The sequence below is a fragment of the Bos indicus x Bos taurus genome, chromosome 18, assembly GCF_003369695.1.
Source record: "Bos indicus x Bos taurus breed Angus x Brahman F1 hybrid chromosome 18, Bos_hybrid_MaternalHap_v2.0, whole genome shotgun sequence".
NCBI classification, from domain to species: Eukaryota; Metazoa; Chordata; class Mammalia; order Artiodactyla; family Bovidae; genus Bos; species Bos indicus x Bos taurus.
Genome location: NC_040093.1, coordinates 14,835,207 through 14,863,066, shown reverse-complemented (window position 1 = coordinate 14,863,066; position 27,860 = coordinate 14,835,207). Strand labels below are relative to the sequence as shown.

The window sequence follows — 27,860 nt, the reverse complement described above, 5'->3', positions numbered from 1 at the left end:
GGCTGCAGTGCTGGCTCAGGCCACACAGGGGCAGCAGGGTTCACTGGGGACAGGGAGGTACTCTGATCCCACCAGCCTTCCCACCCAGTGCCCGCCCTGGTTCAGACCTTGAGAGTTCACCTGGAACATCAAGGGTGAACTGCCCTTCTCACAGCACCCAGTCAAAGGCCTTCCCCAACCATGCCTGGCCGAATGGCTGAGTAGGCATGACTCTGCCCACCAGGTCCCTCTGATGTAGGGGATGGTACTGGAATGGCACCCCGCTCCTCACAGTGGTTGGGGGCAAAGCCTGTAACCCCATGGCCACCTAGGGGCCAGACTGGTATGACCCACATCCCTTCTCCCTTGAGAACTAGCAGCCACACAGGTGTGTTAAACAGCTTTAATCTCGGTCATTGCGTCTTCTCAGCACAGTAAGAAATATTGCACATGATCAACATGTTTTGTTCTGGGGATGGGGACAAGGGTGGGGGAATCACCTTCTTAGAAAGTACAACCCAAGTTGGGAGGGCAGAGGGGGTGGGGAGAGAACCCTCCCCGTGCCTGTGGCAAAGTGCAGGAGCCCCCACCCCCAAGCTAACCTGAGTCCAGCCCCTCTGGGGAAAAAAGGGGTACATGAACTCCCCCCTACTTCACAGGCACCTCCCTGTGGCCCGAGGCCCACACTACCCTCCAGCTGGCAGCCCTCACACGAGCCATTTTGCATAAAGTACAAGTGAAAAGGTCTGAAGGTAACACACTCCAGGTTATATACAGGGGCTCGATGGAGGGAGACTGTGCCCCACTTCCCCTCAGTCGCCCCCGTCACAGGGAGGGAGCTGTCGGGGGAGGGGGTAGACAAGGGAGCAGGCCTCATTTCGCCCCCAACTGGAAAGGACGAAATGGCTTTACTGGGGAGGAGGCAACCATCCTGCCCCCCCATTCCTGCCACCTAACATACTGTCCATGTCCTGAGGGGGGTACTGTGGGTCTGGGGTCTTCTCAGGAGCCCCTCACCTGCCTGTGGCAGCTGTGGAGGAACCAGAGGCGGGTGGTGAGGGTTGGGGGGGCCCCTCCCAACCAGGCTGTCCAGGCCCCGGCTCTGGGGGTGGAGGCAGTGGCGGGGCAGCCGGGGCTGTGCCAGAGTCCGAGCCAGGTGAGGTGGGGTCGGGGCCCCCTGCGGGGCTGGGAGTGGGGACAGGGGCAGCAGCAGTGCCAGTGGGGGGCGGTCCAGGGAGGGGGGCCTCGGCTCCCGGGGGCTGTTCTGAGGGAGTGGCCGCCTGCATGATCTTCTGGCGCACCTCACGGATCTTCAGCTGCAGACAGACTTTGGAGGGGAAGATGTCCGCATAGCGGGCCTGGAAGGCTGCCGTGGCCTGGGCTGTGGGCAGCAGGGGCAGGCAGGGAGAGGAAGAAGGGCAGGGTGAGATGAGTAGGTAGGCCCCCTCCAAGTCCCTCGCCCTGAGACTCCCAGCTGTGCTCACCTGATGGGAAGAAGCCGTGGTCCTGGAAGAGCTGCATGACCAGGGCCCGGCGCTGGTCCAGGGTGCGCCGCAGCGACGAATAGGGCACTTTCTCGTACTCCAGCTCCCCAAGCACGTCCTCCGCTTCTGTGCCTGTGAGCAGTACAAGGAGCCCAGTCAAGCCTCCCGCCACCGTGCAAGCAGATCCACTCAGCCCTCACTGAATCCTGTTTCACACTGGAGTTCAGAGAGGGAACCTGCCCAAGGTCAGGTGGGAATTTAGGGGCCTGTGAAACTCCAGAACCGGGCTTCCCTGGTAACTCAGCAGTAAAGAATCCACTTGCCAATGCAGGGGACGTGGGTTCGAACTCTGATCTGGGGAGATCCCACATGTCCCGCGTGGAGCAACTAAGCCCTCAAGACACAACTACGGAAGCCGTTGCATCCTGAGTCTGTCCTCTGCCGCAAGCAAAGCTGCCACCGCAGTGAGAAGCCTGAGCACCTCAACTAGAGAGCAGACCCCGCCCGCCGCAACTAGACAAAAGCTGTGCAGCAATGGAGACCCAGCACAGACAACAGAGCAGAGCACCTCCAGAACCCACCCTTGGCCTGCTGTCCTCGCTCTCAGCGACTCCTGCTCACTCTCCCACCTTTAACCCTGTTCCTGAGACCCCACCCCTATTGGAGGCCCTGGGTCAGCCACAGCTCTGCCTGCCACCACGCCGGCACCTGTGCGGTCAAAGGTGAAGATGTCGCCCTCGCACTTGGCACTCTTGGGGGTGTTAGGCTCCGAGCTACAGCTGGAGCGCCGCCTCATCTTGCGCTTGGGCGAGGTGGGGTCCTCGGGGGCCGAGTCCAGGTCTGTTCAGACAGAAGCAGGCTCAGTGGCCGTGCTGAGGCCCCTGGGGGGCCTCATCTGTCCCCCACCTTCCCCGGGTACCTGGCGCTTGCCTACCAGTGGAATTCTTCCTCTTCTTGCGGTAGGAGCCCAGGATGGCCCGGGGTGAGGTGGCCAAAGACTGCAAGGTGGGCGAGGGCAGCACCTCCTCAGGCCGGAACTCAGGCAGCTCGGCAAAGCGCTCTTCGAAGTCCACCTCTGACAGGACCCTGCTGGAGAGCAGGCAGGGTCACCTCCTCTGCCCCCGCCTGCAGCTGCCCCCTCTCCCAGCAACCCGCACACTCCACCGGGTCCCCCAGCCCATGCTCACTTGTCCACAGAGTCAAAGGTCTTCTTCAGGGGCGGGGGCCGCACCTTCACCTTCTTGCCAGCACCAGCCGCCTCCTTGCGCTCGGGGGCGTCGCCGGCCGCCCTCCCACTGCTGCCCTCGCTGCTGCCGCTGCTGCTGCCAGGAGCTGGGGCTGGAGCCAGGGCCGGGCTGGGAGGGGTGGGAGGCTCCCCCCGGCTCTCCAAGCCCAGCCCGGGGACACGCCAGTCTGAAGACGAGCTGGGGAATTTGGTGGCCTGGAGGGTGGGGTGGGGAAGGAGATGGAGAACACTGGGGTCAGACTCACCAGGGCAAGACCCAGAAACAGAGAGGGATCACAGAGATGGATGCTGACCGCCGAGATACAGAACTGTGGGCAGGACCCAGTCATGCAGACATACTAGCCCAAGGCCAGAGGAGAACCCACGAGGGCATGGTTCAGATGGGTAGAGGGAAGAGCAGTGGGACAGAAGGGCAGACAGGAGACAGAGGAGCAGAGCCAAGCAGTGGTGGCCACCCCCAGGCTGCTGGGCACTCACCATGGTCTCAGGGCCCTTGGTGCTGGCCTGCTCCTCGGCAGGTGGGGGCAGCGGGGGACTGCTCCGGGCTGTGGGAGTCCAGGTCTCATGGGGCAGTGGAGGGGCTGGTGTTGCTGGCCGCCCCTCAAGCTCTGACTCGGACGCTGGGGGCTCACGGGCTGGGCCAGGCTCCAAGGGCTGCCGGGGTGCAGGGCCTGGCCGCCCAGGAGCACCAGCCTCGAAGGAGCCCACAGGAATGCTGGCGATGGCCGCCTTTACTTTCTGGGGGGCCTTAGGGGTGGGCCGCTGGGCCTTGGGGGCCACTAAACTGTAGGTCATGGAGCCTGCGGGTGTAGAGAATATTTGCTAAGCCAGGCTTGACAGGAACCCATCCCCTGGGTCCACCCAGTCAGCCCGTCTTCACCTAGCCTGACACCCACCTGTGGCACTAGGGAAAGGGCTGGCAGGGGCCGGGGTGGCAGCAGTGGGTGCCGGTGGGCCCTTGGGCAGGATGGGGGCAGCAGGTGGGGTGGTGCTGGTGGCCACAGTGTAGACCAGGCCTGGGGGAGCCTGGGATGGCTGGGCCAGGGGTGCTGAAGAGGTGGGTATGGGGCTGCCAGGGTAAAATGCTGTGATGACGGGACCACTGGCGGCTGCGCAGGTGGGAGGTAGCTGGGGGCTGGGCACAGGCGACACGCCCACCTGGCCAGGAGCCAGCAGTGGGGCTTGGCCTGTGGAGAGAGAGACGGCAGAGGCAGGGGACCAAGTTAGGGCCTGGGCTGCCTCGGTCCCACCCGTGGTCCCCAGATGCCAGCCAGGCCCACTCCTCACCTGAAAGCAGGGGCTGCACGAAGGCGGGGCCACTGGGCCCCAGTGAGGTGAAGCCAAGGGTGACCGAGCTCGTGGGTCCGTACGAGGTGACTGTTCCAGGCTGACTGGACGCAGGACTGGTGCCCAGGGGCAGTGCATGCCCACCTGCTGACTGCACATAGGTGATTCTGCCATAGGGAGAGGCAAGGGGAAGGTGTGAGGAGAGCCGGCCCCCCAGAAACCCTCCCCTGCGCTGACTCCCAGATGAGGGCTCAACTGCTGTACCTGGTGGAGGAGGGCAGCAGGACTTTCTGAGGCTGCGAGGCGGGGCCGGGGAGTGGGGCCGGGCTGAGGGGCGGCACCAGGCCGCTGGGTGTGCTCACAGGCACTGGAGTCAGCTGGATGATCTGTGGGCAAGGGAACCACAGGCAGAGCTGAGCTGGGGCCCCAGAGTGAGGCAGGGGAGGCCTGAGACCTTGGAGGCTGGATCTCAGCAGAGACATGGAAGAGAGACATCGGGCTGGGGCTAGGGAGGATGAAATCAAGGGAAAGACAGCAAGAGGCTGGAGACACAGAGAAGGGACAAGGGACAAACGATGAGAGCAGAATCAAGATGCTCAGAGACATCAAGCCAGACAGTGAGACAGAGGCCCAGACACCAAAGGGGACAAAAGGGAGAGCGCGAACAACAGGCAGACACAAAAACCACGGGACGCAGAGACCAACGCCCAGAAGGGAGGAGCAAGGGACAGGAGCAAGAGGCCGCCACCGAGGTGCCCTTACCTTGCTGGGTGGCTGAGCACCGTTCTGCACAGGTACTGAGAAGGGCGGGCTCACCAGGGGCAGTGGCTGGCCAGCCCCGCCTCCCCGCACTGACATGCTGGGGGTGGCCAAGGGCACGAGTACCTTCCCGGGCAGCAGCTGGGCTGAGCCACCTGGGGGCGGGGCCTGCACGGGAGACACTGACTGGGCTGCAAGTTAAGAGACAGGAGAGCAGGTGGTCACACAGGAGCGGAGGCAGCTGGGGCCCGCTCCTCGTGCTGCCCGGCCCGGGCCTCACCTTTGGGGGGCGGGGCGGAGGGTACGGACTGCAGGATGGGGATGCCAGGAGTGGGTGCGGTGGCAGCCAGGACTTTGCCGTTGGTGGAGGTGCCCGGCGGGAGGGTGAAACGGATGCTGGTGGTGGGGGCAGGGCCGCCGGGCGCCGCTGCCTTGGTCCCAGGGGCCGGTGCCACTTGCAGTTGCTGGGGCAGCGTGGGCAGAATGTACTGCACCTGGGTGATGCCCCCAGCCTTGCCCAGGGGACCCGGCTGCAGGATGCCCAGGGGCATTGGCCCATTGGGGCCACTCCCAGCACTGGCCCCCGAGCCTGCAGCCGCCCCACTGCCAGGGCCCCCCTGGGCAATGAACTGGACAGCAGGTGGCGCTGGGGCCCCGTAGCCTGGGGTGCCCACCAGCAAGTTGGTGACAGTGGCCGGCGCCTTCCCCACAGTGCCCAGGAGGGGCCCAGCCACCAGGTGTGGGGCCGTGGAGGTGGCAGCTCCTGACTTCTTGTCCGAGTACACTAAGCTGACGCCCAGCGGGGAGCCCCCCAGTGCTCGGGACCCAGTGGCCGCCTCAGTCCTGGCACCAGCTGTGTCACCAGGAGACGCTTCGGCCCGGCTCGGAGCGGGGAAAGGCTTGGAGGCGATGGGCACAGGAGTGCTGCTGACGGGCCGCACCACGTTGGTGACCATGGTGGCAGCCGGGCGGGACAGGGGGGTTGCTGGGGCCCCGTAGGCCAGCGAGGGTGCTGGGGCTGAGGGCACGCGAGCTCCGCTGCCCTCCCGTTCCTCCTTGTTTGAGGGCAGGACCAGTGTCTGCAGGACGCCTCCTCCCCCACTGGGAGGCGCCGCGATGACTGAGGGGCCTGGTGGCTCCAGGCCGCCCACGCTTTCAGGTCTCTTGCGACGGAAGGTGGCAGGATCCGTGGGGAGAAACCGGGTGGCCTTAGAAGGTGTTGCTGGGCCCCCAGTTCCAGGGGGTGGGGGACGGAGGGGGCCTGTGGTGCTGCCCTGACCTGACTCCTGGGCCTTGAAGGTCCCTGAGCCCAGTGGGAAGGAGGTGGTGGCTGAGGAGGAGGAGGCAGCGGGTGAGGATGCGGAGGAGGTGGGCCCATAGCCTTTGCCGAAGCCTGCAGGTGGATCTGGGGGCCCTGGAGGCTCAGGGTCCAGCGACGGACGGCAGTGAGTAAAGGAGGAACGGATCACAGGCGAGAACACCTTCCGGCCAAAGCCCTGTGTGGAAGGAAAAAGGAGACACAAGCACGTCAGGGGAGCCTGGATACCCACACCCTGCCCATCCCCATTTCCACGTCCTGCTGGCAGCCAGGCCAGTTGAAGGCCTCCACTCATCCAGGCTGAGACGCCCATGGGGCAAATAGCTCGCCCTCTCTGGGCCTTAATCTTCCCCACTTCTTGACACACAGAAAAGGAACATTCTCCCACCCAGGACATGTGGACCAGACAACAGCAAGTCCCAAGCCCTCACCTTGCTGCCCTCCGGGTCCTCCCCAGAGCTGTCTCCACTCTCGCTGTCAGTCACCCGCTCCTTGCACTTGAGGTCAATGTCAGTGGTGCCGAAGCCGTCATCAGCTGAGGGAACAGACGCGACAGTGTTGGCAAAAGGCTGGGCGCGGTGCTGCCCAGAATAGAGGGTCTGAAGTCTGGCTCTGGCCTCAGCTCTGCCCTGTGTTGGCTAAGTGTTGTCCGGGAATGCTGTTCCTCAGCCCAGGTGTGCCCAGCCTGCCACCAGACCCTGAGAGCAGGGAACGGCACCTGATCCTATGCCCCAGTGGCCCGGCCATGCTGCTGTCCTCAGGCTTCCTGTCTGGCCTGCAGCTTCTTCTTTTTTTTTTAACATTTATTCATTTGGCTGCACTGGGTCTCAGTCACGACACTTGGGATCTAGTTCCCTGACCAGGGATCAAACCTGGACCCCCTGCATTGGGAGGGTGGAGTCTTAGCCACTGGACCACCAGGGAAGTCCCTGACCTGGGGCTTCTCGAGGGCAGGGCTGGACTACCTCGGTAGGGCCTGAACTGAACAGGCCCAGGATCACAAACAAACGGGGAAGTGAAAAAAAAGGGGCCTAAGGACCTGAGCCAAATCTCCACCTACTTTCCCAACCTGAGCCTGCTGCTCCCCGGCTAGGACTCTGGGTCCTGAGACAGCTTACCAATGACATCGTCATCCCCCTCCTCCTCACAGATGACCATGCGTTCCTCATCACTGGTCATGTCCTCACTGGCTGCACGCTGGGAACGGGAGGCCCGGGTGGGGAGCAGTGGGGGCCGTCCACTGGCTGCCAGGGTGCCTCCCTCCCCGGGCGCCGCAAAGGGGCCTGGAGTCCCGTACTGGGTGGAGGGCTTTGGGCCAGCGTAGGACGCAGGGCCAGACACCATCTGCAGGGCAAGTGCAGGGAGAGTTCAGCCAGGGCAGTCACCTCCCTCCCTGCCCGTTGCCCCTACTCCTGCGGCCTGCCCTCCAGACCTGAGTCAGTTCCTGCAACGCCTGGCTGTCTACCTCCCCACCATCCAGGCTGTGGACCCCGCTGTGGGAGAAGGCGCGGGGCCGGGCTGAGCCAGGTCCCCCGACAGCGTGCAGACGCTCTGCCCCACAGGAGCTGCTCCCCGGAGCCTTGGTGTCCGAGCTCAAGAGTGTCTGGGCCGTGACAGACAGGAGCTCTGAAGACACTGCAGGGAGGGAAAAAGACAGGGTTACAGTCAGGAAGCCTGCTACCAGCACCTAGGCTGGCCAAAACGTCCACAGACACTTCTAGACACTGGGTGGAAGCAGGTGGGACTTCTTGGGCCACCAGGCAGAAGAGAGGCACCACCCACCAGCCCAGCATTTCCCACTACTTCCTGTCCTCTGGGGTTTCGAGGAATGAGCCCACTGCTCCCCGGGAGGCAGCCCTTCTGAGGGGAGAAAAGCCTGGAGACAGGTACGTGCAGCACCGCTTAACAGACAGCCACTGGACTGTCTTGAGCCTCTGTTCCCTGGTCTCAGAGCAAAAGGAACATCCCTCGCAGGGCTGTGGCCCAGAACCCAAGGGATCTCCAGAAAAGCGCCTCAGGGCAGTGCACTCTATAGACACCCTCCGTCAGTAGCAGTAGCCAATAAGAGCCTTTTCTGACTGCGGCCCTGAGAGCCAACAAGCTGGGGTTTAAATTCAGACTCGGCCACTTCCTAGTTTTTTGTGACTTCAAGTAAGTGATTCTGCCTCTCTGAGCCTCAGTTTCCTCATCTGGAAAACGGGCTTTGGTTTTGAATGCTAGACATTATGCTCTAAGAAGTGCCTGTCATGTAGTAAATGCTCAGTAAATGGCACTTGATGATGAGATTTCTGTTCGGATGTGTGACCTCCCTGGACCTCCCTGACTCCTTCACCACAGTTCAGTGTCAGGGCCTTTGCGGTGAGGGGCTCAAAAGCAATGAAGCCGAAAGGAGCTTCTGGGGAAGTGGGCTGAGCAAGCGAAGGGAAGACTGGTGGCCCACAGGAGGGAAGAGGCCAGAGGGGCTCACTGACCTCCGGGGGCAGCGGCAGTGCCTGTCTCTGACATGCTCCGCTCCCTCGGCTCCTTGTGCCCTCCTGCCAGCCCCAGGCTCGTGGGCTTAGCCTCTGAGCTGGACTTCTTCCGGTCCTTGTTGCACCACTTCCAATCTGGGTGGGCCTTAAAGTGGGCCTCTTTCACCTAGCAGGAAAGGGCAAGGAGACCCTTCACTCATCTGCCCGACAGGAAGAAGCTGAGGAGCCGAGAGGTGGCGGCGTTACCTGGAAGGCCAGGTCATGGTACTTCTGCTTCTCCTTGGGCCCCAGGGCGTACCACCACTCGCCCAGGATCTTACTGACAGTCCGGTTGTCCTGGTTGGGGTGGCGCTGGTGGACCAGGGCCCGGTGCCGCTTGCTGAAGATCATGAAGGCATTCATGGGCCGCCGGATATGGTCCTTCTCCCGCTGCAGAAGACACCGGCCCGCAAGGGATTATTAGAACCCAGAGGATGGCCTGGGTGGCCTTGGGGTGAGCTGGGGACGGACAGGTGGAGATGAGACACCTTGTTGGGGCTGCGTCCGTCCTTCTCTGAAGAGGAGTCCCGTTCCTTGGGCAGGGCGCTGAGGGACTGGGTCCGGCGTTTCCCGGGCGGCAGGGGCAACTGGATCTCAGGAGACATGATGGAGAGGAAGCTGTGGGGAATGAAATGTGATGGAGACAGAGCAGCGGGGACAGGGAGAGCTGAGTCTCCGGCCACGCCCCCTCCTCCCTGGTCCCAGGCCTCAGGGTACTCACGCATCATCGTGGTCACTCTCTGTCTCGCTGTCCAGCCGCGGCTCTCCTGGAGGTCCAGGGGCCTCATCCTCCGTGGTGGGAGGGGGGCCCTTCCCAGGTTCCACCACCCCCAAAGTGTGGGGGGGTCCAGGCCCTGGGCTCTCAGGGCATGTGGCTCCAGGGGGCCGCCCCGGGTCAGCATTCCCTGTCCCGCCCGGTGGCTGCTCGTGAGCAACGGCCGCCGACTCAGCAGGTTCTGGGGGCAGAGCGGCGGGCCAGTCAGAGGGCTCCGGGGCCATCCCGACCCCATCCCCAGGCCTCCCCACGGCCCCTCGCCCCTCACCTTTGCTCTGGTTGGAGGCCACGGGGTGGCTGGCAGGTTGCTGGGCCTCACTTGGCTGTACAGAGGGGTCAGGCTGGCTGGGGGCCAGGAAGGGGACTAAGGAGTGCCAGGGGAACACGGCCACAGAGCGAGGTTCCACATTTGTCCACACTGTGGGAAGGAGTCAGCTGAGTGGTGCGGCAGGAGAGCCGGGCCTTGACACCCCCCTCAACCCAAAGCAAGCTCTCTTCCACCCTGGACAAGGCGCCGCCCCCTCTTCTTTACACCCTCTTCCCTCATCCCAGAGCACCCTGGGCTCGGGCGTGCGACATCACTCAGGAAGAGCTCCTCGCTGACAGATTTCTAGATTTATAAGAACAAAAACAGAAGCAGGGAAAGAGCCCTCACACCCCACGCCCTCCCCCACCTCCACCAGCCTTGCCACCAGGGACCAGGCCAGAGGCACAACTGGCTCCTGTCACAAACCAGGCCATGTCTGCTTGCCATCTCACTCTCTGAAGACCTTAGCGAGGCTGGAGACCCTCCCCCAGTCGCGCCCATTCCCGTCACCACGCCTCATCTGACAGAGCCCCTCACCTTGGCCCCACATTCCCTTTCTCTTTTCTTGAAGCAGATGGCCCAACCTCCTCTCCCACTCCTCTCCTTCCCTCCTCTCCCCACTACCCACAGGGCATGGGATCTCAGGCCTTTCTCCTTGCCTCCCTCCCCCTACCACAGACCCCAGGGACCCAGACCTGCCCTTCCCAGGCTGGGCACTGGTGGCTCCAGAATCCTTCTCTTTTCTCCTCACAGAGAAGTCTACTAATTGTGAAGAGGCCTCCCCTCACTTGAAACTCCTGCGCTTCCCTCCAGTATAGTGGCCAGCCCTCTTGCCCAGAAAGATGGGAGGGTGTGGTAAGCTCCTCAGAAGAAAAGGCAGGGACAATAGAGCAGACAAGAGAATTGTTAAGAGACCCTGCCCAGGCAAGGCAACAGCGCCAGGTGTTTCCTTGAGAATATGCACAGGAAGGTACCTCCCGCACCAGGGGCCAACCTTCTGTTCCAGGAGCTGGGTGATAAGAGAGCCAGCCTGAGGCTGTGGCCCACCCCTGGCTAGACTCCTGGGGCTGGCCCAGGCTGGGAGTGGGTCTCCTTCTCACTGCCAGCTCCCTGGGGGAAGTGGAACCCACAGAAAAGGCCCCTGCTAGGGGAAGACCATGAAGACAGGAGGAAAACGCCCTAGCCCCGGTCCCCCTCACTCCAGGCTCCCCCTGATCTAGATCAATTTGACCTCAGCTGACCGCCCCCCCCCCCAACCAATGCCTTTGGAAGGCTAGCCTCGTGGAGCCCCTATGGGAGACACTGGCCTCAAGACCTGCTTCTGTGAGATGCTGCCAAAACAAGAAGTAGACATCAAGGCAACAGGAGACGGACAAAGAAGCCAACACTGGAGATGACTCTAGATACTATGAAAATCCCATCCCTACCACTGGGGCACTGGAGCCCCACAAGCCTGCTGGGCCTTCAAACCCACAAGAGCCTTTAGAGACCTGGACAGGTCCCACTCTTCACAAAGATCTTGCCTCCTGATCTGCTGGATGAGAAAGAAGAGGCCCAGCAGACAATGGGAGGACAGTCCTTTGGTCCTGTCCCTCCTGAACTCCTCTCCAGCGCACTACCCTCCAGGTTCCTAGGTCTCGCCCTCTCTCTGAAGAGCACACCACAAACACATCACTCTTGAGCAGACAGTGCCTCACTCACAAACCCAAGACCTGTCCTTAGCCCACTTCTCAATCACAGCCCCCAGCGCCTCCCCACTCTGTTTCACACCTGGAACCAGGTCTCACGCTGCTACGATTCTAACCCATGCTCTGGACCAAGGTACTCTGCACCCTTCACCTCCTATGACAACATACCTGTTCCACCCCGCACCTAAACCCCACAGCTGTCCCCAGCTACGCCCCACTCTGCACTCTTATCACTCTGCTACACTCCCACCTGCCGTCACTAACCACTTGGCCCAGCCGAGCTCTGTAACTTTCCCCTCTACTCTGCCGCCACCGTTCTCTTACTGTAACCCCATCACCATTACTCTGCACTCAACACCCCGACATCTTGACCCCTGCAGTCCCAGGGCCCAGGCGCTACTGACCGAACATGCCGAGGCCACGGGAGGCCGCGCCGGACGCGGGCACCAGGGGCCTGTGGGCTGAGTACATGGTCCGGCGCGGGGGGGCCCGGCCGGGGCTCGCGCCTCCTCAGCGGCCGTCGCCGTTCCGCCCGCCGCCGGCTCCTCGGCCGCCGCCACTCGGGCCCGGGGGGAGCTGGAGGCCGTTGCCACATGCCCCCCCCCACGCCGCCCCCCTCCGGCCGCCCCACGCGGGGGGTCTCTGCCGGGCGCGCCTGCGCACAACGCCGCCTGCCTCCCGCCGCCCGGGGGGCGGGGGGAGGTCAGAGCGCGCCGGCCCCGCCCCGCCCCCCAGCGCGCGCGGGGGCCGTCACGGGGCGCGCGGCACGGGGGCCATCGGCACCGCCCCCTCCTTCTCCCTCCTCCCGCGCGGAGCCGGGCGGGCGGGGCAGGTGGGGCGGGGCGCGGCGCGCGTGCGCGGGGGCGGCCCCCTCCCTTCCCCGTTCGCTGGCTCGCTCCCTCCCTCCCTCGCAGCTCCGGCGGGTAACGGCTCTGGCCCCGCGCGCCCCGGCTGCCGGCACCGCGCCCCGCCTTTCCGGGCCTGGGGCCCGCGGCTCAGCGCGGGGTCGGCCTCCGGCCCCGGACGGGCAGACGGACGAGCGTGCGTGCGTCCGTGCGCTCCGAGCGAGCCCCGCGCCGAACCACCGCCGCCTCCCCGCCCCGCCACTACTACGCGCTCCCCTCCCCCCGCCGCACCTCCCCCCGCCCCTTCCCCGCTTCCCCCGCGGCCTTCCGCGCAAGCCCGGCCCACCGCGCGCGAATCCATTGGCTGCCGCCGCCGCGCGCGGGTCAGGCCCCGCCGCGCCCGCCCCCATTGGCCGCCCCGGGGGAACGTCAGTCATATGCAAATAAGGGCAGGGCGGGGCGGGCTCCGGTTGGACCCAAGCCGGCCCGGGGCGGGACCGCGGGAGGAGGGCGGCAGGGAGGGCGCACTGCAGTAAAGGCACCGAGCCAGGGGGGCGGTTCGGGGCGCCGTGCTGCAGAGGCCCGGGGCTGTGGGTGGTACTTGTGTGTGTCCAGTCCGCGCGAGGAACACGCTCACGCGCGGCTCGGCCCACCTCCCTCACGCACACCTGGGGCGCGCACGGCCCCGCAAGGCAGACGAACTGCGTGTAGGGTTGGGCCAGCCACCCCTGAGCCCTCACCAACTCTCACAACAGCAGTCACAAACTCACACACACACACTCCTAGACAGACTTTCCTACCACACCCTTTACCTTATACACAGCCCAGGGTCACATGTACCCTCCCTCTTACACTCTCACACGAAGTCACACACCTAAAACACTTCCTCACATAATGTACTACCTCCCATACTAACCGTCCATCATGCCCCACCCACAGTCACACTCGTTCTCACCCATCCTCTTCACATCACCCATTTCATACATGCCCTGTCATACATGCTTCATCAAAGCATATCCTCACACATCCCTGTGAATCATACAAACACACGACATATTAAACAGGCAGAATTTTCTCCTACACCTCATCACAATCACTGTTTGTCCACTGCACATACCCTATGTCCCTCTAACACAACCAACACTCGTGGCCTTCCTGGCACTCCCAATCCCAACACAGGTAACTCTCACAAGTGCCATCATACTGACCCCACACACTATATAAACTTACCCCAGTGAGCACTACTTCAGTACCCTGGCTCATCAGGTATACAAAGTGCCATGGCTGTTCACCATCATTGAGCAACCCTACCTGACACTTAGCGGCCACCTGGGGCCCTCCACCTCACAGTGTAAGGCAGGAGGCCACCACTCTAGGTTGTGAGTCACTCTTTTCAGAAGAAGGAAGAGGGGAAACTAACACTGGGGCTGCTCCGTTTGGGGAGCTTGTATGTATGACCCTGTGCGTTGAATCCTCACAATCACTAGGAAAGTACACTTTATTATGCCCATTGTTCAGATGAGAAAGTGAGGCTCAGAGAAACAATAAATGGTGCAGATCATGCAGTTGGGACATAACAGCCCAGCACTCCAACTCAAGTGCTCTGTCCGCTACTGAAAATTCAACCTCAGGGTGGACACAGGCAGAGACTCCCAATCCAAAGGTCTGGGAATATGTTCAAAGATTCGGAGAGACTGATGAACTATAGAAAAGTCAGAGGGTACACAAAGAGTCACAGACAAGGTCTGGGGCCTACCAGGCAGAGAGGCAGTGGCCTTGGATCACGCAAGGGGGCCCTGAGGTCACATCCTGTGAAGGCAGAGGCCTGGGGTCACAACTGGGCAGATCAAGACTGCACAGGCTCAGATGGACCGAGACTGAGCTCCTACACAGGTAGGGTCAGTGACAGGCACAAACTCTTCCCAGCCTTCTGCACCTACAGAGATGAAGGCATGGAGAGGGGCAAAAACCAGGTAACCTGAGCCCAGAGGGAAAGGGGAGGTCTGTAGCCCTCTGACCTCCAGTGACTGCAGGGCCAGACTCTTGGCTGTGAGCCTGGAGAGACCAACAGAGGGACTATTAGGTGACCACCCCCTCCTCCCTATGCAGCCCCAGACTCAGACCCTCCATTACCTCACTGCCCCAGGGACTGCAATGTGAAGCAGAAATCAAGGCTGAAATCAATGTGGCCTGCTCTATCTCCCCATGGCTGCCCCCTCCTCTCCCCACCGGTGAGTCACCTCCTGGCAAGTTAACCCCTTCCCCACTGCAATGCAGCTCAGGGACTGAGCTCAGAGGAACCCTGCCCCCAGTACCCCCACTTCTGCTGCATGAGAAAAGGAGCTAAGCCTGGCACAGGAGGGAAAGAGGGCCCCAGACATCTGGGAGGGTTGCACATCTGGTAGAAGGCAGTGCCCACAGAGGAGGGATGGGAAGAGGCCCCTTACAGGGTAGGGGACAGCCAAGTGGGGGCCCAGCCTACCAGGGAGGGGCCGGAATCTGGGCGGGAAGGGCCCCCCTGCCCTGGGCACTGGGCCAGCCCTATACTTAGTTTCCATTGTTTGGAATGGAGGAACCCTGGGTGGGGGTGATTAGTAGAGAAGAGGGAGCAGTTCCGCGTCTTCAGCCATCCCCAACTCTAATTGGGGCCTCCCTGGTTGGAAAATGCTGAGGAGGTTCCCCAAACCAGGGCCTCAGCCCCATCTGAGAGGGAGTGCTTCACCACCCTTCACTCAGAGCAGGTAATGGGCAGAACCACAGTGCAGCTCACCCCTGCACTACCCTGTAACCAACTCCACAAAAGGTTTGGCCCCAAACAATCCCCAGGGCACCACCCCACCCCAGCCTGGGGACCAGGAGCCCAGACAGAGACAGCAACTGCCACCCAGGGTGGCACAGGCTGAGGCCTGCCCAGAGCCCTGGGGCGCACAGCCAGGGATGCTGACAGACTGAGGGACAGGCAGACATGCCCTGAACTCACGGGCCCCCGTTTATTGAGCCCGAGAGGCACCGCGCCCTGCCGCCTGCGGCTCCCCACCCTGCTCTCCAGGCCCGGGTCCCCGCCTCGGCTCACCACCCCGGTGTCCCCAGCTCCCCTCACCCGCTCTCCACATACACACCCACCCACCCACCCCGGGCGGAGTTGGCGACGGCCAGGGTTGCCTGGGGAACGAGCCCAGGATTGGGCTGGTGCTGCTCGGGAGGGATGGGGGCCTAAAAATAGCGCCGGGGTGAGTCAGTGTGAGTGGGGCTGGGGTAGGCAGGGGGACCAGAAGGGAAAGAGAGGCAAGCGAGAGGTGTGGGGGAGGCTCCCCAGGGATTGGGAGATGGGCGGGATAGGATGGAGAGAGGGATGTGGATTTGGGGGTAGAAAAAGGAGTCAAGGGGGAGTGTACAAGCGCCGGGGCTGAAAGGGCTGGTCCGCGCGGGCTGAGGGAGGCGCCACTGCCTGGGCGGAGGAGGGGGCGCCGCCCTGCGTTCTCCTCCCCAACCCCGCGCTCACGAGATTTTCCACTCGCCGCCTGGCCCCTAGCCAGCCCTTGGCGGGCCCCACAAAGCCGCTTTGTGCTGGGAGGGCGGGCGGGCGCCTGGCCGGCCTGACACCCACGCGGGCCGCGGCGAGGCGCGGGCCAGCTGGCACCCGAACTGTCTGCTGGGGGGGAGGTCCCCCACCCAGCCCGAGAACGCGGCCGCGCAAGGGTTAATGGCGCAGGGGCGGGGAAACAGATCTCGACCAATCGGCGTCGGCGGGAGCGACAGCGGCCAATGGGAAGACCCGAGGCCAGACGCCCCGGGCCTACCCCCTAGGGCGCGGGAATGGGCGCGGCCCTCACTGGGCGCAGGTCTGGATCCACAAAGCCCCCGATGCACCCTCCTTCCCTGGCTGCTTCGCGTAAAACAGGCTCAGAAGGGGGTAGGATCTTGCAGTCAGGAGGTGGCACGATCAAGATTTGAGCCCCGGTCTGCCTGGCTTCACGATTAGCTTTTCCACCGAAATGTGGAGACGGGGGTTCCCTGGCCAAGGCCCCCAAGCGGAGCGGGAACAGGGTACGGGGTGCGGGCGGAGGCGGCGGCGCGGCAGGCGAGGGTCCAGCCGCCTGCGGTGCAGCCGCTGCCGCCGGTGGTAATGGGAGCCAGACGCCGTCGTCGCCGCTAATGCGCCTCCCTCCCTGCCACTAATGGAGCCATTAATGCCCGGGCGCCGGGGGCTGCGGGCCACACACCACCGCGACGTTGCGCATGCGCGGGCCAGCAACCCCAGCCACCCGCCGCCACAAGGAGGCAGCCTGACCCCTTGCAGTGCCTGGCGCTCGGGGCTCTTCCAAGACATCTCCAAGACTCACTCCTGCTACCTCAAAAGAGCCTCTTCTCTCCTCTCTCCTGTAATTCACCCTCTTCTTCCCAGGCGAGGTCTCCTTCCTATCCAGGGGTCCTGGACAGCCTGATCCAACCCTTTCCCTCTGCTCTGAACCGTTTCTAGGCTCTTCACGGGGCTGACACTCAAGTGTGGCTCGGCTGTACCTGTCTTCCTTGGCACCCTTCTGCCAAGCCTAGGCCCCGTGTCAGCTCCAGCCTCAACTGGCCACTTCAAGGCCATGCACTTTCACCCCTCCTGGCCTTTGCTCCTGTGGTTGCCTATGCCTGGATGGACCTTCTCTTCTACTTCCCTGAAATCCACTCATTCTTCCTGTTTTAGCTCCAATGTCACCTCCAGTGAGAAGCCTACCTGAACCTCCCTCATCACCTCATTCATTAAGCCAGAGTTGCCTCTCTCCTCTGTCCTCCCCTGGCTCTGGGCCTCCCTCTGCTCATCCTTGCCTGTGCCTGCATCCACATATGCCTTTCTAACCCACTTTACCCCAGGGCTGCTCAGCCTGGGCCAGGGAGAGAGGTGAGGAGGGACTTCTGGTGGGAGAGAGGGGGGTTATTGTTTGAGACAAAACAGAAATTCTGGTTGGGCAGAGTCTGGATCTGCAGAGTCAGGAGGATTCCCCACTCCCACCCCGCCGCCCCCCTGGCTCTTCTTGGGGCCTCATTTTCCCAACGCACCCAAGCACAGTGGATGGATACTGCTTGGTCTCTGAGATTCTGCCTGTTGGGAAGGACTACTCGTGGGACTCAGTTAAATGGAGCTGGCACCAAAGTGTCTTCTGAAAGGTGATGGGGGTGGGGGTGGTAGGGGTGATCCGGATCATGCCCTCAAGCAGGTGGGTGGGCAGAGGAACTGCTTTCCTGCTGCTCCCCCACAGCCGGATCTCCTAGCTTGGCCCCCAAAGCCCCCGCCTTCCTGCCTGTCTTGGAAACAGGTGCTTGGGTGTTGATGGGTCTGTAGGATAGTTCCCGACAACTCTAAGCAGCTTTCAGGACAGGAGTGGACATTTAATTTGTCAAGGACCAAGAAGGGGCCTTCAGGCCTAGACATTATTCCAACATTCCCCAAAGAGGGAGCAAGAGACCTAGTGCTTAGCAACTCTCCAATGACTTAGAGGAACAGAGTTCCTGATGTGCACAGAGTGGAAGTGGGGACTAGGATAGGGAAAGCAGGTCTGTCTAAAGAATGGGAGGAGGAGGACCAGAGATAGAATCCCACAATTGGGGCGGGGGGTGGGGGGCAAAAGAGAAAGAGGGTGAAATGAAAGCTCCAACAAGAACTGGTATCCAAGGAGGTACAAACCAGGAAAGCTGTAGAGAGACTCAGGGAAAGCCAGACAGAAGTCCACAGAGGAGGACTCTGAAATGGAGACCTGGGCAGAGACAGACATAGGCACCCAAGGAAGAGACAGATACACAGTGGCTCAAACAGGCAGATGGGAAGACAGGCCCAGGAGAAGGGGCACTGCCTGTCAATACGGGGAACCCAGGCAGAAGCCAGGAGCTGGAAGGCAGGCCATGCCAAGTACAAGGCTGAGACATCTGGCCTCCTAGGCCAGGGCTGTAGGCCCTGGGGCGGCTTCCTCTCTGGGGGAGCAGGCGGGAAGAGTCAGAGGGAGGTGGCGATGGCAGCTGGCTGGCCCGGCCATGCACAGAATGCGGAGAATGCCGGCCCGCCTGCTCCAGCAAGTCCCCCAGCGGAAGCAAATGCCTGGCGGGGGGCAGAAGCAGGCAGGCTGCCCTGGGCCACCCCCTCACACCTGCTGTCCTGACGGAGGGTCAGGCCCTGGCATGGGCAGGCCAAAGGGTGATAGCTTCACTGTGCCCCTGGGCACGGTCTGCCCTGTCTGGGCCTCAAGACAGAGAAGGCCCCAAGGTGCCTACCTCCCAAGGCTTTAGGGAGGCCTCTGAGAGAACAAAAGGGCCCACTGGCTGGGAACCTGAGGGCAGCCTGGATACCTCAGCATGGGTGTAGTCAGGAAGGCGCGGCTCAGAACCGCCAGGACAGGCACTGGACAAGTTCTGACGATCAGGTGGCTTCCAGCAAGGGGCCTCCCCTCCCTGAACCTCAGTCCCCCTCCTGCTACCGACGACAGGGCTGGAAACTGGTAATCCCTATTTTGTAGTGTCAGGAAGTTTCAATCAGACAGCCCCATCCGTGAGGCTGGGCAGTGGTATATGCTCAATAAAGCGAGCTACTGTTACTGTTATCATTATCATTACTGAGAGTAACGGGCTCTGGCGCCAAATAGTCAGGGTTCAAATCCTGGCTCTCTCTGTTCCTAGCTGGGTGACCACAGGCAAGTCACTCTGCCTCTGGGACTGCAGTTTCCTCCTCTGTCCAGTGGAACTAATGGTCCTGCTGAGCTGGGGTGTGATCACGACTCAGTGAGTAAAAGTGCACTGAGCACTTACTGAGCAGTGTGCCAGGCACATGCATGAGTGGTACTCAATAAAGCATTATTACTCTTACTTCTGGTAGCAAGGGTCCTGTGATCTAGATCGAGAGATCTGATTCAAGACACAGTCCTGCCCCTCCCTGGCTGGGTGACCTCCATCAGGTGACCACCACCTTCTGTCAGGGCCTCACTTTTCCTCATCCGGAAAATGGTAGCAGGAACCCTGCCAGACCACCCTGGTAGGCCTCAGGTCACCCTCCCCACGCAGCTGCAGTGAGGGTCATGACCCTGAGGTGCTATATGTGAAGGCAGTGTCGGGGCTGCAGGAATGTGGGCGGTGGGGGGCTGAAGGGGATGGTTATAGAGTCCTTCTGCTTCAGTGTCTTCATCTGCCCAAGGACAGAAATCCCTGCTGTGCCCACTTTGTGGAATTTTGCTCATATCAGCTACAAAATAACAAATGTAACAAATGTTAGGGGCGAGCAAAAAACACCTCAGTAAATGAGCATGAGGGGAAAGCGCTATCCCTGTGTCCTCTGCCCTGGGTCTGGGCTGGAGCTGAGTGAGGGCAGGGCCTGGGCTCCTTCCTACACTAGTCTTTGCTCCAGCCCAAGACACAGCGGCTCCTACCAAGATCCACACGTCCACCTCCTTCCCTGGGCTCAGGGGCTGGAACTCACCCTATATGGTACAACCCTCCAGAGTTTCCTAGTGCCTTCAAGTCTTTGAAGGACCTTCTATGATCTGACTTTGATGTGCTGCTCACCTATGCAGCCACACATCCCAACACTCACCCACGGTCTAGAACCCTTGACTTTGCAGATTCAACTTCCTTTAAACTTTGGCTCTCGCCTCAAGGCCTTTACACAAACTCTTCCCTCTACCTGACGGTCCTCCTACCAGCCTTGCCAGGCTCCCTTCTGCACACCCTTCAGGCCTCACTTTAGAGGGCTTTCCTGGTGGCTCAGACGGTTAAGAATCCACCTGCAATGCAGGAGATCTGGGGGTTCAATCCCTGGGTTGGGAAGATACCCTGGAGAAGAGAATGGCTACCCACTCCAGTATCCTGGCCTGGAGAATCCCATGGATAGAGAGGAGCTGGCGGGCTATAGTCCACGGGGTCGCAAAGAGTCGGATATAACTAAGCAATTGAGCATGCACTCATGGCCCCTTCTCCAAGAAGTCCTCCCTGACCACCCCAGCCCTGACCACGCTGGACAGCCACTATCTGGGGACAGGTCTGTCTACTCCAGGAACCATGAGCCCTGTGAGGATGGGGCTGTGTCCTTAGCATCAACCAGCACAGGGCCAGGCACAGAGGGGGCCCTCAGTCGACAGTAAATGAATAGGTAAATAAGAAAAAGATGCTCGGGAAGGGGTGAGTGACGTGTTTGTCGCCCTCCATGAAAGTTCCTCTGACAAGGCCCAGGCCAGATGGCTCTCCAGCCCCATCTCAGAAATGCCTCACCCCCTACCCCTGGCCTCAGCCCTCTAGCCACACCGGCTGTCCTCAGCTGTGCTCCTTCTGACCTCAGAGCCCTCCCATCAGCCTCCCAGGAGGTTCTTCTGTCCCAGGGTTGCAGGTTCCAACTTCTCCTCCAACCCCTGGCCTACACGCCCTGTCCTGAGGGCAGCCAGACTAGGTTCACCTTGGGAGGCATGCCCGCCACACCCCCGGCTCCCCGCCAGGGCACTGACCACACCTGTGCTATTTACCAGGTACAGCAGCGAAGATGAGGTCTCCAGGCCTGGGCCTGCTACCACCTGGCAGAAGGACCCACTGGAGCCTCAGTCTTCCCATCTGTAACCAAGGACTGTGGCCAAGTGGTCATGAGCCAGCCAGCCTGGGTTTGAAGGCTGGCTCCGGGATTTACTAGCCCCGTGACCCTGGGCAAGTAACTAACCTGACCTCAGTTTCCTCTTTTTTTTTTTTTTGGCTGCACCATTCAGCAGCTTACAGGATCTTAGCTCCCTGATCGGAGATCAAACCAGGGTCCCCTGCAGTGGAAGCGTGGATTCCCAGCTACTGGATCATCGAGAAACTCCCAGTTTCCTCCATAGGAGCCTACTCACAGCAATATAGGAGCCTACTCACAGCAAGGTTCAGTATGCTGTGAGTGCTACGTTAAGGGGTGGGTGTGAGGTTAGGAGAGATAACCCACTCACAGTGCTTATCACGGTGATGCCCCTGTCATTTCTCAGGCCATGAGAGTTGTCATCATGATTACCATCTCTGTTACCCCATCAGCTCTATTGGGGGCTGGGGGGGGCGGGTGCTGGCTTTGAGCCTGCACTCTCAGGAAAGTTCTGCTGACTGGTAGACCCCAACCAGGAGGCCTCTGGAAACACTGCACTGAGCCTTCGAAGTCCACATGCTCAGCCTGACACAGGAATTCCCATGGGAACTTCTGTGCAGATGGGAGGGCAGCCTCCCCTTGAATGCCCCCTGGGGTGGGGAGTTCACCTTTCTCGAGAGCCACTTTGCCAGTCACCTAGTACAAAATGAGCCCTCACCCAGCCCCTCCAGCAAAACCTCTTACCTGTCCCAGGCCGGCCCATGATGACTTCCTTTTTGGGGGCAGGATGGCTGGTATAGCTGCTGGGCACCAGGACAGGCAACAGAGCAGCAGGTGAGGGGTGGAAGGCCACCGGCTGGAAGGGTGAGGAAGCCAGGCCAAAGGTGGGCATTGGCTGGGCCACGGCAGTCGGCGCAGCTGGAGGCACAGTGATGGGTACGGGGGCCGGCAGAGGTGGGGGCAGACCAGGCTTCCCACTGGCCACCCCTGGGGGCACTGGGGTCTCTCGGCAGCCCCGCCCGGGTCCCCCGGCCCGGGCCTCACTGCCAGTGCCCACCTCCCCGGGGAACTTGGAGGGCAGCGGCACGTCCGGGTTACGGACGATGACAGGTGAGTCCCGCTGCACGGCAGGCACCCGGCGCACGGAGGGCCCAGGGTCCGAGGTCAGGCCAGCAGGTGGGGGCAACAGCAGCAACGGTGAGGGCTGGCGGGAGCGGGAGAAGGGCATGGCGGGCGACACGGCTCGGAAGCCAGCTGGCGCGGAGGGTGCAGGTGTGTGGGACACCGAGTCCACGCCAGCGTCTAAGCTGTCATTCTTGGGGAAGTCTGGGGCGGCTCCTCCACCCGCTGCGCCGGGAGCCCCCAACGCCCCTGGGTGGGGCAGCAGCTCTGTCTTCCGTCGCCCAGGGCTGATGGGCACAGTAAAGGTCAGGTTGGTCTGGAAGGTGGGGAGGATGCCAGAGGAATGGCGCTCTCGGGGGGCAGGTGGCGGCGGGTGGGGGCCCAGGTCTGGTGGCGTCAGCACGCCCGCCTTAGGGGTGCTGGCGCTCAAGTGGCGGCTGCGGACAGCGGTACGCTGGATGACGGGCGAGGCGTTGATGGGGCTGAAGTTGGCAGGGCGGAAGCCGAAGAGTGGCGAGGGCGAGGGCGACGGGGCTGGCGAGAAGGGTGACTGCGTAGACACGGGGGAGAAGGAGGGTGTGCCCGAGCGAGAACTGCCCAGGGACACCAGCATCACCGCTGCTTCGCACTCGTCAAACTCAAAACGAGACAGGTCGGCGGGGGCCACCAGGCGTGGACGGGAGTCTCCGCGGGCTGCCACGCTGCTGGCCTCACTGTCCCGCGACGTCTCATCCCCCCAGTCGAACTCGGTGCTGCCCTCACGGGCCGCCACGCCCGCCGGCCGCCCGGCCCCACCCGGGCCACTGTCTGCCAGGCCCTCCATCTCCTTGGTTCGCATGGACAGGTGACGGGAGCAGTAGCCCCGCCGCTGTGACTCCTTCATGCAGCCATCTCTCGAGCACAGCCGTCTCCACTGCTTGCCGTTGAACTTCTTTCGGATTCCATTGGGCGTGCAGACCACGTCGCCCTTCTTGTACTTCTGCTGGGCTGCTGTCAGGGGTGTGCGGGCCCGGGCGGCCGGCGCAGCCCCTTTCTCCAGTGAGGCCACGCTGCTGCTCCGGCTGCCACCCTGGCTCCCCTCCTGGCACGGGGAGGGCTGCTCACCCGGGCGGCCTGGGCCTGCGAAGGCAGGGGACTTGGGTGGTGGTGACAGGAGCTGGGGCGGCAGTGGGAGCAGAGCCGGGGTGCCCAGGGCGGGCGGGTGCTTCTCCTCACCCTCCTCACAAGCCCCAAGGTTGCCACCGAAGCTGATCTTGGAGACCTCAGCATCCTCAGGCTGCTTGGGGTCCAGGGCAGCAGGGCAGGGGGGCAGGGTGGCCCCGGGCTCGGCCTGCTCCTCCTCAGGGCCTGCCGGGGGCTTCCTTGGCAGGGCTTCGGGCTCCCAGGGGGGCCGCAGCAAGCGGAGGCTGGAGCGGGCCACCCATACCGCATCCTCGGGCTCCCGGTGTGGTGGCTGAGGTGGCTGCGGCAGGGCGGCTGGGCCCAGCTGGGAGCTGGGGCCAGGGCCGAAGCGGACCTTGTAGGCGGCGGGCTTGGTGGCCACCTCCACCACCACACCCTCCCGGTAGGCCGCCATGCCGGGCTCCACGCAGGTACAGACTGCTGTGCCCACCGCCAGCGCCCCCGGTGGGGGCGTGGCATCCAGAACCACATCCACACCCCCGCCAGGCACCCCCTCATAGAAAGTCAGGGCCCGGTCCCCGTGGAACTGCACACCCAGGTCCTGGCTTCGGCGCACCTGGCGCACCACAGCCGGCAGGAAGAGGCCATCCCCGCGCCGAGCCAGGACTCGCTGGGACCGCAGCTGCCGCAGGTCGTAGCCCCCGCTGGTGCTGCCAGGGGTCCAGGGGCCCAGACCACAGGCTTCAGCCGGCTCATCCTCCAGGTCGGCTGAGTGCTCGCTGGCTGTGTCGGTGGAGGAGGAGCGCGTGGAGGTGGGTGGCCGTGGAGGCACCCCCAGGGCGCCGGCTTCCTCGGGGGTCCGTGCCTGCTCTTCAGGGGCACCCACCGCTGCACTGCTGCCACTGCCGGCGCCGTGCTCCTCCACATACTTCTTCTTGGGCGCTCGTGACTTGAACGTGGCCGTCTTTCGGCTGAGTGATGGCTCCCAGCGGCCCGCCTCCCCCTCCACCTTGGGTTCTTCAGCTGGGCCTGGGGCCGGGTCATCAGCTTGCAGCTCCGGGGGCAGCCCCTCGGCCCGCGGGCCCTGCTCAGCTTCCTCCTCCTCACCCTCCTCAGCCTCTTCTGGCCCCGGCTGTTGCTGCTGCGCCTCGTCGTCTTCCTCCTCTGGCTTGTCCCCCTCCCCAGCCCCTCGCCGCCTCAGGGCCTTGGCCCTGGTGGCTGGTGGGGACTTGCCACTGCTGCCAGAACCTGGAAGGCTGGTGCACGCCTTTTTCATGGGCTTCATCTTTTGTCCACCTGCCGGGTGAGAGGACAGACAGGGATCATTGGGAGCAACCTCAGGAACACCCCCCAGACCCAGTGTCCCCCAAGACTTCCCACTTGCTGGGGCTACTGCCTCAACTCCATGATCCCCAAGGTCTCCCCAAGGTCTCCCGCCTGGCTGTGTTCCTGTGGGCCCTGGCCGGCACCCAGACACAGACTGGCACCCATATGCCCTGAGCTATACGCTCTGGTTCCTTGGGAACCCTCACATACTCTGCTTTCTCTGCAGAGGACAGTAGGTGCAGGCACACACTCTGACTGCCTCAAGGGAACCACGACTAAAAGTAACAGTTCACACCTATGGAGCACTCACTCTGTGCCAAGCCCTGGGCTAAACTTGCCTTTATTAACCCATTGCATCCTCACCACAGCCCTAAGAAGCGGATGCTACCATCAGCCGCATTTACACAGGAGGAAATTGGGGCACAGAGAGATCAAGCCACTTGTCCACATCCATCCGGCTGGGAAATGGCAGAGCTGAGATCTGGACCCAGGTAATCTGGCCCCAGAGTCTGTGCTCCTAACCATTTCAGTGTGCTGCCTGTCACATGATCCAGAGGGCACGCTTCCTTGCACTGTCACTGCCCAGAGAACACACGCACTCACACACACAAATGTACAAGCACACAGTCACAGAAAAGGAGGTGACTGGGCTGCGATGTGAGCCTCTCTCTACCACCCCCACCCCAGCCCCGGGCAGCCTGGAATGGCCGGGCATTGTGGGAAGGAGTGGGCAGCTGCAAGGCCCAAGGGACAGCTGCCCACTCTGTTCTGCACCCCAGGCCTGGCAGGTACAGCCATCTCCCCAGATCCTGGCGGAGAACAGGCAGGGGCACGTCTGGGGCAAGAGCTCATACCCAGTGCTACCACAGGGCTGTACATAAGCGCGCGCGCACACACACACACACAGAGCACACACACACAGAGACACAGACATCACACAGTGGGACACAGGGCTACACCCCAGGGTTTCACGGTCCCTCTGGATGGGAGCCTGCCCCTCCCCCCACAGCACCCAACGTGATACCCGAAAGCCCAGCCACCCCCCTTCTGGCCTGCTTGCATCCCCGCCCTGCCCGGGCTGGCTCTGGCAGGGTGGCTGAGCCGACTAGGCCCCCCTGGTCCCCAAATATGCCCTCGGACTCCAGGTGGGGGTAAGTGGGAGAAGGTCAAAGACGGCAGGACAAGCCCAGCAAGCCAACCTCACCCACTTCCTGAACAGTCATTACTGCCCGCCCCCTTTCAGGCTGCCCTGAGAGAAGAGAAGGGAAAAAACTTTACTCTGAAGTGACTAAAAGAACCTGAGAGGCCAAAAGGGGGGCCCCCGGGAGGGTTGGGGGACGCAGGACCATAAGCCAAAGAAGATCCGAGGCACCCCTGACTCAGCCTTCAGGCTCCTACGGGACCCGGACCTCATGCTCTCCCACTTGGGGCCTGCTGCTGCTTAGGAGCCTGCAGTCCCAGGCTGCCCCTTCTCTGAGCCAATCCTGGGGTCCTCTCGGGCAGAGGCTGGGGGCCCTGGGGCTTCTCATAATGAGGCAGGCACCCAAGTATCCAGGAGTTGGACAGCCACCACCACCTTCTCCCACTGACCCGCTGGGCCACCATCCTGGGCACTGAGACCGGGCCCAACACAAACCTTTGCATACCCCACCCAGGGCTTACAACCACACTGCCTGGTCCAAGTTCTTCACACCAGAAACCAAGCCTCTTTTTTTCCCCTGGGGCCTACTCTCTTCCTGTCCACCCTCTCAGGATAACTCCCACCCAAGGCCCTCTTGGGCCCTCACCTCCCTCAGAATCTAAGCAATAACTCCTGAAGCCCAGGCTGGCCCAGGCTTCTCAGGGTCTCATGTCCTCTGCTCCCATCAGGCCTCCTGACACCAGCGTCTCTGCCACTCTCTTTCCCATCCTGTCACCATCTCTATCTCCACCTCTCTCTTCGCAGGCCCTAGGCCCCCTCCTCTGTCACTCCCTCCTTGTCACCCTCATCTATCTCTGTCACCCCCTCCTCCCAGTCACTCTCATGTCAGCCATCTCTGGACCTGTCACCTTCTCCCCCCATCACCTCTCCTTGTCACCCCCCTCCAACTCTGTCCCCTCTCTCTCCCTGTCACCCTGATCTAGTCCTGTCACCCCTCCATTCCTGTTACCAATTCTCTGCCCACCACCCCCTCCTTGTCACCCTTTTTCTGTCACTCCTTCTCCCCACCACTTCCTCTACTCCGTCCCACCTTCCCACCATCCCACTCACCTCTTTTCCCCTGTACCCCTTCCCCGTCCCTGCCACCTGTCCCCTCTCGGCCCCCAGCACCCCAAATCCCCCCTGCCTGTGTCAGCCCTGGCCCCGCCCCTCACCTCGGGCTCAGCGGGGTTTCGGGGCGGGGGGCCGTGGCCCCGGCTCGGTCCGGTCCGGTCCCTCCCCGCCCCCCCTCCGGCTCTCCCTCTCGATTCTCCCTTTTTTTTTTACTCCAACACACAAAATGGTGAATGGACCTGCAACAGCTGGAGCAGTCAGCCAATCAGCGGCCACAACCCCGCTGACCGGCGCCGTCCTAGGCCAATAGATACTCAGAGCCTGGTCGGCTCCGCCTCTCAATGACGAGCGACGCTTGCCACAGCCAATCGTGCCCACCCGGCAGCGCGAGGGGGAGGGGCCAAAGTCCAAGATCGGCCTCCCTCTGGGACCGACACCAACCTGAGCCTACGATCGCCCGATCAGCCTAGGGTCCTGCCCTACGACAAGTGATGGACATCAACGCTGACCAACCGTAGTCTGTCTTAGTTCAGAATGACGAATACAGTACCCAGTCGTCTTGCACTCTAGGCCGGAACCCAGCCTTTATGAAGGACAGTAGCCAATGAAATGCAGGAAGGCGGGGCTAAGGGACCGGCTCTCCAATGAGCAGGCTTAGAAGGCGTGGCCTGAGCGTTTGTTGACCGGCTGATCGCAATTCCTGCTGGGAATGGTAGTCTTCTTACGTCTCTGGCCCATAGTCGACAGTACATGGCAGACTACAACTCCCATGTGACAGAGTGCCTGGAGCTCTGAAGAACCCGTGCGAGGAGAAAAAGTCGAAAGGGCAATTCCTCGTGAGTCTCACTGGACGCCAGGAGCATCTTAGACCCAGGGCCCCGACTCACCCGGACTCCCGGCTCTGGCGTCGCTGCTGGCTCCTCTCAGTGGCGGCGGTAGCGGCACAAGGGGGAGGTGCGAGGAGCAGCCAACCGCCACCCTCGAGCCCCGTAGCCAATCAGCAGCAGTCGGGGCGGTGCAATGACCTCACCGGGTTCTACTCTCTTACCCCTCCCCCACGTGGTTGTTGCTGCTGGTAGCTGGGAGTAGGGAAGTTTGCGGGGGGGAGGGAAGGAGAATAAGTGATGTCACCTTTCCCCCGTTTGATTGGCCGCCGGGTGGCCGCGACTACAACCAATCAACAGTCTCAGAAAGTCTGGCGCGGCCCCGCGGAAAGCCCTGTTGCCATCGGGAGGGTAGAGAACTATCACTTGTGTGGTGGCGCGCGCTGCG

General features: G+C 62.3%; 1 protein-coding gene across 5 annotated transcripts; it reads right to left on the bottom strand.

Moving 5' to 3' along the window:
• Positions 1 to 368: 368 nt before the first annotated feature.
• Positions 369 to 27,573, bottom strand: CIC (capicua transcriptional repressor). Of its 5 annotated transcripts, none has more exons than XM_027515677.1 (21): positions 27,476 to 27,573; positions 21,509 to 24,304; positions 9,627 to 9,776; positions 9,305 to 9,539; positions 9,072 to 9,201; positions 8,791 to 8,973; positions 8,545 to 8,710; positions 7,506 to 7,708; positions 7,192 to 7,417; positions 6,505 to 6,608; positions 5,036 to 6,251; positions 4,759 to 4,946; positions 4,261 to 4,382; positions 3,997 to 4,163; positions 3,606 to 3,896; positions 3,187 to 3,509; positions 2,651 to 2,904; positions 2,398 to 2,552; positions 2,172 to 2,303; positions 1,464 to 1,595; positions 369 to 1,360 (listed from the first exon to the last, which is right to left on the bottom strand). In XM_027515677.1, exons 2-21 carry the CDS (start codon positions 24,291 to 24,293, stop codon positions 993 to 995), a joined length of 7,530 nt encoding a protein of 2,509 aa, XP_027371478.1. In that variant the 5' UTR covers positions 24,294 to 24,304; positions 27,476 to 27,573; the 3' UTR covers positions 369 to 992. The 5 variants fall into 5 exon arrangements, with proteins under 5 accessions (XP_027371478.1, XP_027371479.1, XP_027371477.1 ...); XM_027515678.1 differs by lacking the exon at positions 27,476 to 27,573 and adding an exon at positions 27,030 to 27,444; XM_027515676.1 differs by lacking the exon at positions 27,476 to 27,573 and adding an exon at positions 26,690 to 26,791.
• Between the last annotated feature and the right edge of the window lie 287 nt (positions 27,574 to 27,860).

Excerpts from the sequence above, each read along its gene's own strand:
- CIC (XM_027515677.1), bottom strand. The coding sequence starts at position 24,293 with ATGAAGCCCATGAAAAAGGCGTGCACCAGCCTTCCAGGTTCTGGCAGC. Across the intron at positions 9,777-21,508 it reads CATGGGCCGGCCTGGGACAG|TGTGGACAAATGTGGAACCT; the intron begins GTAAGAGGTTTT and ends TCCTTCCCACAG. Across the intron at positions 2,905-3,186 it reads CCAAGGGCCCTGAGACCATG|GCCACCAAATTCCCCAGCTC; the intron begins GTGAGTGCCCAG and ends CCCACCCTCCAG.